This window comes from Adiantum capillus-veneris, chromosome 11 (genome assembly GCF_014529385.1).
Source record: "Adiantum capillus-veneris isolate H3 chromosome 11, ASM1452938v2, whole genome shotgun sequence".
NCBI classification, from domain to species: domain Eukaryota; kingdom Viridiplantae; phylum Streptophyta; class Polypodiopsida; order Polypodiales; family Pteridaceae; genus Adiantum; species Adiantum capillus-veneris.
The window spans coordinates 123,406,343-123,415,746 of NC_140941.1; the positions used below are offsets into that span (position 1 = coordinate 123,406,343).

Below are 9,404 nucleotides of genomic sequence, written 5' to 3' on the forward strand. Positions count from 1 at the left end.
CATTGCATGACCCACACCAAAAGTCATGATAATGGTGTGATGTGCAACGTGTCATTTAGATGTAGACAATGAAGGTAGCACCAACCAAGACTTGCCAAAATCTCATTTGAAGACATTTCCCCGTCTTGAAACGAGACTATAAGATTTTTATAGACAACCTCGGAATGTAGTTGTGGATTGAAATATAAAGTAAAGACCCATTAAGAAACAAAAATTGATTTAGGGGGGGGAGAGACAATTGCAAGACCCAAGCACACATTCGAAGATGTTTATTTAATAAAATATTCGTGTTTGCTTAGTTGGTTCATTTTCAGTCATTGATCTTGTTACATAGATAATGGAAATTAGTTAGTTGTGACTCATGCAAAAGGAAATAAAAACTTGTGGAAACTTCTTTTCCCCATTCCTCCTAAATATGTACAATACCCCCACATTAGCTAGCTATCAAGTAGAGGGCAAGATTACAAGGAGGCTACATTATTGTTTACCACATTGCCCTATTGCATATACAAGGCCCTTGGGTACAAAGCACTCAAAAAGTTGTTCAAAAGCATGTGCACTGCGTCCTACGCATTCACCACCACTCCACCTGCATCATAAATTTCAGATATGGCAGAACTTGCAAACAAAGGCAAAACTCCTCTTCGCACGAGGACACAATCACGAATTTTAAGGACACGAACCTCCAAGCACTATATCATGCACTTCATGATTATTAGGATAAGGCGCGAAACATGTAAACCATGTAAACTACAATACATGTATGACAAAAGATAGACCAAGGGAAACATGGTGTCATGGCAGGCAATAGTCGTATTGAGTACACATCATTGGTCTGTGTGTGATTACTTCGTCTTGCATATGACTAATAATAAGCGAGGGCATACATGGCGTCATTGGCGTCATGGCAAGCAATAGTCGTATTGAGTACACATCATTGGTCTATGTGTGTGTGATTACTTCATCTTGCATATGACTAACTATTGTAAAAGTGCTGATCCTCTCCAAGGACCGATGAGACAGGAAGCCCCCACCCAATCTACACTCTACGCACCATGCACCATGAAGTCTCAAAAGCAGGGTTCCCCACGGCACGCTATGACCCTTGTCAGGGTCCGTGTCAAACCACATAGCGTGGCTTGCCCCACACGGCTGTGGCTTCGGTTCCATTCTCAATCCATCATCAATGGCCGACCCACTGTCATGTCCCTAGCTTCGGGTGAAAACATGGGTGTAATTGAGGGCATACATGTACGAGAGAAAATACTGACCAAGGGAAACATGCATCACGGCAAGCACGAGTCAGAGTACACATCGTTGGTCTGTATGCATATGATTAGTTGGTCTGTGTGTGTGTGATTAGTTGGTCGTTGCATTAAACTAACTATTATGCTGGGATGCTCAACATAGCCATTGGCTATTCTGAGGTAATCAATGTCAACTGAGGCAGATGGTTACCCATCCAGTTGAATTTCAATCACTCAACGCCACGTGGCATGAGTGAAAACCCTTTTCTCTGAAATTTTGAAGGGTGTTCGCTAGTGCCATGAAGGCACTAGCGCTCGCAATCTATCAACGCCCGATGGTTCCCTCATAATAGCCAATGGTCTGTGTGTATGATTAGTTGGTCTTGCATTAAACTAACTCTTGTGCTGGGACGCTCAACATAGCCATTGGCTATTATGAGGTAACCATCTGCCTATGTCATAAGACATATCATGCGGCAATGTTCGGCCATTGAAGTGCCTCAGATGTACTTTGCCACTGCAATAATCTCTTCCCATAATTCACTACAGTTGCATGCACATCCTAAGTGCAGAACACTTTTAAAACCTTCTTCTATGCTCACACAGCAATGAGGCGATAATATGAATGTGGGAAGTGAAAGATTTTCTGAGCTTCCCTCTTTGCAAATGATCACATATGTGAAAAAAGGACCCAATTGGTTGGTAGCAAGTAGGGATGCTACCAAGTGAAACAGATATCATTGGAATAAGATAAATTCAAACACAAAACGATAACCAGGAAATTAATTGCCAAGGTTATTCTATGGCTGATGGATTTCTCTCTTCGAGGGCTATGCCGTTCTGATCGCCATTTTGCAAGATATGGAACAAGGTCGAAGTTATTAAGAGTTTCACCTTCTGTACTGTGGTTGCTCCGGTATCTCCCTCCTAAGGGCAATTCAGGGAATGGGGGATGTTTTGTGGCTGTGCCCAAGCCCTAATTGAGCTACCGTACCTTCTCCACAAGTAAGAGCCATGTATGTGCCCACCCGATAGGCTAGCATGAGGCAAGACCCCCGTTTCTAGGTTCCCTGGTTTGTCCAGCCGAGGACCAGATTTACTCCCCTGGCCAGTTTATTACCATTTTATGTTGTGACAAGACTATTCTCTGGGTTGTGAGGTATCTATGTGCTACATAGGGACCACCCTAACCCCTGCCCCCTTGTATCTGTAATCTCATTCAGTGGCTTGCCAGCATTTTGGGCTCTCTCTCTCTCTCTCTCTCTCTCTCTCTCTCTCTCTCTACAAATTTGCCAGGTCACACTACGGCCTACTTGACAACATGGAACATGCACATTAATGGCCTACCTGACAATATGGAAGATGCATATGGACAGGAACAAGTGCAAACCACACAAAGTATTTAACTCAAACCACATACCGTTAGGATGAAGAAACTGGCCAGTGTAGTACGAAGCATCCTCGGAGGCCAGGAAGACATAGGAAGGCCCAATCTCAGATGGCTGTGCAGCCCTCTTCATAGGAACTTCATCTCCAAAGCTCTCCACCTTCTCCCCGGAAAATGAGGAAGGGATGAGAGGTGTCCAGATATGCCCAGGGGAGACACCTACACACAGGTCCCACTGACTATTTAACTTGCGCTCTCCAGTACTTTCAGAAAATCATAGAAACAGAACATGGCCATCATTGATATTCCTACCATTTACTCGTATCCCTCGCCCAACAAGGTGCAGAGCCAATCCTCTTGTCAAAGCAACAATTGCCCCCTTTGTTGATGTATAATCGAGCAGGCTCGCGTTTCCCTTGTATGCATTAACTGATGTGGTATTGATGATGCAACTACCTTCTTTCATGTGCTTCACAGCATACCTACGTACCCAACAAACCATAACTTCACATCAGAAGCAGAGAGACCACGTTTGCATATATAACAAAAGTGACATATAACATATGCACATTTCCATAGACGTATAATATTTGAATAAAACACACACGGACATATGTATGTGTAATGTATACACATGTATGCATATATACGTATATGCATATGCATACATGTGTATACATATACATATTTACCTGATTGAGCACTTCACAAATTCAAGAAAAGTAGGAAGGAAAGATGAGCTGACTTAATGAGATAAAAGTGGGAGAAGATGTTCGTTTTGAACACTCGCTCCACTTGTTCTACACTGATGTTTTCAATGCCAGGAACCATGTGCTGCTCTGCTGCATTGTTTACGAGAATGTCAATGCAACCATAGGTATCAATCACTTGCTGGACTACCTGCGTATACCATGATAATTCAGTCCTACAAGCTCCAAAACCTCATAAACGCAATTTCCCCTAAGCATTACAACTTTGAGATGTTTATCACACATGCACACGCACACAGACATATAGTAGATCTGCACACAAATTTTTAAGAGCTGCATTTTTTCTTTGCAATTTGAAAAGAAAAACCCATCAAAAAAGTTTCTTTTAAAAAAGGGGGTCCTTTCATAATATCTCATAGCATGCAAGTAAAGGCACATTTTATACCCTTTTGACTGCAATTTATGGATGACTTATGAAAGGTGAACCATCGAGACTACTTGACCCTAATGCGTAGACTATGGTCAAGTGCGAGTCATTTGTATAGCTCACTTGCTAGCTAGATTTTAGAAGAAGTTCCATAGTTACGGGGAATGGCCATTTGCAGCCATTCCCTACATTCCCTGTTCTAAATCCCCATTCTATGTTTAGGTCTGAATTCTGTGAGGGAATGGCAAATCTGCCCCTTTCCCTTCCTCATTTCGCGTTCCGATTTTCCACTCCCGGTAACTATGAGACGAACCCCTTTAGCTAAGCATTACATCACATGAATATATAACTACTAGCCTTAAGTTGCCACCGTTCGGATGATGAACAGTTCAAACCATATCCTCAAGTAAACAAGTAATCTTCTTGATAAGATTATTGATAAGATTACAAGGATCACAAGTTGGAAAGACGCTAGGACACACACAACTACGTTACTAGAGCCCACAACTACGGTACTAGAGTCCATAAGAGTCTGCAGAGAGATCCTTGAGTCAAACAAGTAATCTCCTCATTGACATTACAAAAATGAGCGAATGTTGGGGGTATGGCAGTGTAGAGGGAAGCTAGTCGAGTGTAGGCATGGTTTTGTGTGCACAAGGGTGGCTACCTTTTGAACACGTGAAATGTCCAACAAATAATGGATTAGAATCCCTCACTCAAATGCATAGGACAAACAGCGTCCGCAAAATGAATGATTTTGAGAAAAATTTAGTTACTCAAAATGATAGGACAAAACAATTTATGCCCATTTCAAACCTCCGCAAAATGAATGATTTTGAGACAGCTTTAGTTACTCAAAATGCATATAACAAACAGCTTATGCACATGTCAAACCTCCACAAAATGAATGATTTTTGAGACAAATTTATGCATAGGACAAACAACTCATGCACATGTCAAACCACCGCAAAATGATTGATTTTGAGAAAAATTTTAAAATGCAAACATCCATTCCTGTAAATATTTGAAGTTCAAAATATTCACACATTTCATAAGCTTAACAAAAAACTTGTGGTTCAGACAACTTAAGGCGAGTGGTTCAGACAACTTAAGGGGAAACGTTCTCGACATTTAATATCAATAACAGCTATATATAATGCGATGATTAAGCCAATTTCTTAACTTCACCTTCTTGCAGTTTTCATCATCTCCGAGGTCCACCCCAATTTTGATGGGATCACCCTTGGCTTGCGGATGCTTGTACTTGTTCGTCAGCATATCAAGAGTCTCAATGGCATCCTTCTCTTCTTTTCCCGGCACATACGTTATGGAAACCGTTGCACCCTCAAGTGCAAAGTAGCAAGCAACTGAACGTCCAATGCCAGAATCACCACCGGTCACAACTGCTATTTTCCCCTACACACATGCACATCGCCTAGATAATGCACAGAAAATCAGCATTGCACAATTATAGAGGGTTGTAATTAGCAATGTATGCTAAACTTCAGATGTGAAGTAAACATCAAATTAACAGAGAATTTGGACTAATCCAAACATTCCAATTAATCTACCAGATAATCATTTTGGAGAATGCTAGCGTTTAATTTAGTTCGGCAGATAATACATGTATGCATCTTTACATGCTAGCTAGCAATACATACAATAAAATTGTCAAAGTAGCATATGTACAAGCATCCTACCAAGCAGTCAAGTGCACATGGTCAAGTGCATACATACAAGTGAGCACGAGCGCAATCGGATTTTTCAATGCAGCATATGTGGAGACATCCTATGTGCACATGTACATCAAACCTAGCATTCAGCCCATGTAGACATCCTAGTACATCGAAATAGAATTTTCAATGCAGCACATCCTATGTGTGCATGTATATCGAACCCAGCATTCAACCCATGCGCATGTGCAAGCTTGAGAGACATCATATGTATGCGCACGCACAACAAATGCATTATGCCAGCTGAAAGAGACAGATGCCAAACAATGGAGGTTTATCGACAGAGTCCACTTCTGCACCTAATGCCATGCCACATGAGCACACAAGCTACTGTGAGCAATGCCACTTACCACTAATTTGCCAGCTGGCTTGTAGTTGGGCCGAACAAACTCAGGCTGAGGTTGCATCTCATGCTCACGACCAGGCTGCCCTTCTTGCTCCTGAGGGGGGAACTTCTTTCCACCAGTAGCCATCCCTCTCACAGGGATACGGGTAATATAGCAGGTACCTTGCCCAAAAGCAGCACCGCCAATCCAGCACAGAGATGGATGTACCTGTCTGATAAATAGATGAGAGGCCTTCAATCTACACACACATTAGACAGAGGTATGCTGCGTGCGTCTCCCTCCCTTCATCAATACTGTAGTAATGTAGCCAATCGCAGTATCGGCTTTGCGACATGCTTTGTTTCTCCTCGGACTGGCAGCTCCCATAGCCTGAACATCTCTGACTCGAGAAAGCTTGACTTCTGCATAGGAGAAAACTCCGTGCGTGGCGATAGCCTTTATTGGCAGCAGACAGTAATAAGCGAAGGGCGTGTTGAGGTGGTATCATCCGGCAGGCACGTAGAGCATTCTACGCGGTGTGCCTGCATGCCCCCCTTTTCTACATCACATGTAATTTTCTAGAATGTAACATTCTAGAATTTCTTGTCAAGAGCTTCACAAGAAATGTGCGAATTTTTGGCCTGCCTGCTGGAAGGTTGGGTCAAGCACGTGGCATTTCTTATTTGGATTATTTGAGGCTGCAAAAGTTTCTTTTTTGGGTTTTGGTGCGCCACAACCTACTACTCTCTCTCAAGTGTCGGCTATAAGAAACACGAGTGCGCGTGACCCATCCTAGGGGGGCAAACAGGTGGCGATCGATGAGCCGTCACCCAAAAAATGATGGCTCTCACTGTCGTTTAGTATATATGATGATATCACAAGACGTAGGGACTTGGGAGAGACATCAATAACCCATCAAACCCTCCCCCCTCCTCTCTCTCTCTCTCTCTCTCTATCTCTCTCTCTCTCTCTCTCTCTTGCACGGGTTCAAAGCAGCTCTCTCTCTTGATGTGGAAGAAGCTACTTTATGCAGACAAGGCAATGAGCTAATCAATTTGCAAGCTTTAGTTTGGCTTAACGTTGGTAGGCATTAATGTGAGTGCACGTGTGCGCGGATGCGTGCGTGCGCGGTGCGATGCAGTGTGTGCGAGGAAGGGGAGAACACGAAACGGTGTGGATGGAGCAACCTCAGGAAGTAAGAGCGAGGAGCTTCTTATTCTTTCTATATGAAGAATAACGGTATGTACACACATGGGTGGGCGGTCGGACACTGGACGTCCGGCATCGGACAAAAGCGCAACGCTTTTACTCCAACAAACTCCCGCTTAAAGGCGATGCGCCGATAAGTGAGACCTACTAGCTAAACTACTAGTATGTACAAGAAACTAGGTGAGAGACCCTCTCAACCTATGCCCACTAGCTCACTCTGTCGATCTACATGCGATCGTATCGGCTCTAGTGGTAGGCGAGCGTGCGTACCCATGCTAGAGCCTACATGTAAATCCCGCAGACTACTTTGTATGGTCTGCAAAACTCCATACATCACACTAGTGTCAGCCATCGCACGACTGACAACCCCTGCTTCAAATGCTCCCACTGCAGCTGGTAGATCGGGCCTCGACACTAACAAGTCGAACATGAGACCTGTGGACACTGACGAAATTTGCGCAAACCTGGCTATACTCACCTCCCCTGCGCTATCTGCAATCACTGCATCATCGGGACTACCCATCGCGTATGGATGTGTCAATACTGACACTGGGAAAGCTATGTCCCTCTCACCCATAAGCAAAATTGCGCATTCTAGTACCAACTCATCAGCCTCTAACATGAGCATATCAAAGAACTCCATGTCTGTTGGTTCTGTCTGTGTCTCTAGGGAGCAGACCTACTCTACCCTGCCTGCACAAACTCTGACAACACCTATTGTGTCGGCACTAGAGCAGTGCCACTCTATCTCTGTCTCTACAGAGTCTATTGGCACGTCTTGCACGGCTAAATGCTCTGTCTCGTGAGCATGGTGGAGCTCACCTATGAAAGAGACACGTGTCGTCTCTCGCTCAAAGCATGCGAGCAACAAAACCGAGACTACGCCGTCTCGAACCTCAGACACATGCATAGGATATGACAGGCCACTGCAGGCTCCTCTGGGAATCACTAATGAACCGCAATGCATCTCGAAAGACTTCTCTGTAAGAAATATCTAACAACCAAAATATGCTAGCTGTCTCACTGAGATCAAGCTATGTCTGAGCTGACGAACGTAGCGCACATGTTGTAGCGTGTATGACGCACCACTAGGCAAAGACAAACAACGTCTCTTGCACCCTCTACGTCAAACGCCAACCATCAGCCAAGTGTAGACAACCAAAACTCCCACTAAAAAAGGTGTTAAACGAGTCATGATGCAGTGCACGATATGGAAAATTGCATCCTCATCTAGCAACCAACATGAAGAAGTGTCACTGCTCAAAGACATATAATCATGAGGAATGCTAGAGGCAATGTGACATCATCGTCACTGGCATATGAAGCTAGTGCTCTAGCATGTGTCAAAACCTCATGCGCATCATGCTTGTCATGGATGCTTGAGAGTCAGACGCTGCCTGCATCATCGCCTGTGTCATCGCCTACATCATCACTAGAAGGCTCTAAAAGATTCTAGAAGGTTCTAAAAGTATAAAGGAGATTCTAGAAGTTTCTAGAAGCTTGGAGAAGATTCCGGAAGAATCTAGACATTCCCGAAAAGCTCTAGAAAGTTGAAGAAGGATTTAGAAGGTTCTAGAAGAACTAGAAGGATCAAGAAGTTTCTAGAAGCTTGGAGAAGATTCCGAAAGAATCTAGAAGTTTTTGGAAAGCTCTAAAAAGTTGAAGAAGAATCAAGAAGGTTCTAGAAGATTCTAACCTCCTCAAGAAGAACCTAGAAAGTTCTAAACCTCCTCAAGTACGTAACCTCCTCAAGCACTAGTATAAATAGGGGTCTTGGGCCACAAGCCCCTCAGTCCTACCAACACCAGTTGTGAGCCTCCTATAAGGAAATCCCGCTCCATTTCTCCTATTTTCGGGCAGTTTTCACATCAGGTGCAGCATTTACTATGGCTGACAACAACAACACAGATGTGTTCAAGATGTTTGCTGCTGAGGACAGGTTGGATGGGGACAACTACCCTATGTGGGCTTATATGATGCAACATGTTCTTGTGTCAAAGGGTGTCTGGAACATTGTGCAGGGCATTGATGTACGTCCTGGTTCTGAGGATGTAGGCGATGTTGAGGATGTTGCAGGTCTTGCTGCAAGGATTGCAGCTGTTAGAGTTGTTTTGCCTACGGCAGAACAAGCTCGTTGGGATGTTAAGGATGCACAGGCCCATGCATCGATTGCGTTGTCTGTGAAGCGCACCATTGTTCCTCACATCCGTTCAGCAAAATCTGCAAAACAGGCTTGGGATATTCTAGCAAGTCTTTATGCAAGCCTCAATGAGGCTAAAATTACTTTGCTGCGTAAAGATCGAGCTAGAGTCGAAGATTATGCATGAGAAAGATGATATGGACACTTTCCTTGCTAGTGTCAAGG

The 9,404-nt window shown here is 43.8% G+C and overlaps 1 protein-coding gene across 1 annotated transcript; it reads right to left on the reverse strand.

Annotated features, from left to right (window-relative positions):
- Positions 1-272: 272 nt before the first annotated feature.
- On the reverse strand, positions 273-6,384 carry LOC147447947 (glucose and ribitol dehydrogenase-like). The gene is made up of 6 exons (XM_086524459.1): positions 5,855-6,384; positions 4,960-5,187; positions 3,380-3,534; positions 2,947-3,116; positions 2,668-2,853; positions 273-589 (listed from the first exon to the last, which is right to left on the reverse strand). Exons 1-6 carry the CDS (start codon positions 5,975-5,977, stop codon positions 567-569), a joined length of 885 nt encoding a protein of 294 aa, XP_086380585.1. The 5' UTR covers positions 5,978-6,384; the 3' UTR covers positions 273-566.
- Between the last annotated feature and the right edge of the window lie 3,020 nt (positions 6,385-9,404).

Bases quoted from the DNA above. Each gene is read 5' to 3' on its own strand.
- LOC147447947 (XM_086524459.1), bottom strand. From the start codon at position 5,977: ATGGCTACTGGTGGAAAGAAGTTCCCCCCTCAGGAGCAAGAAGGGCAG. The intron at 3,117-3,379 runs GTCAGCTCATCT...TTGGGTACGTAG, and splicing joins TCCCACTTTTATCTCATTAA to GTATGCTGTGAAGCACATGA. The intron at 2,854-2,946 runs GTAGGAATATCA...ACCTGTGTGTAG, and splicing joins GCGAGGGATACGAGTAAATG to GTGTCTCCCCTGGGCATATC.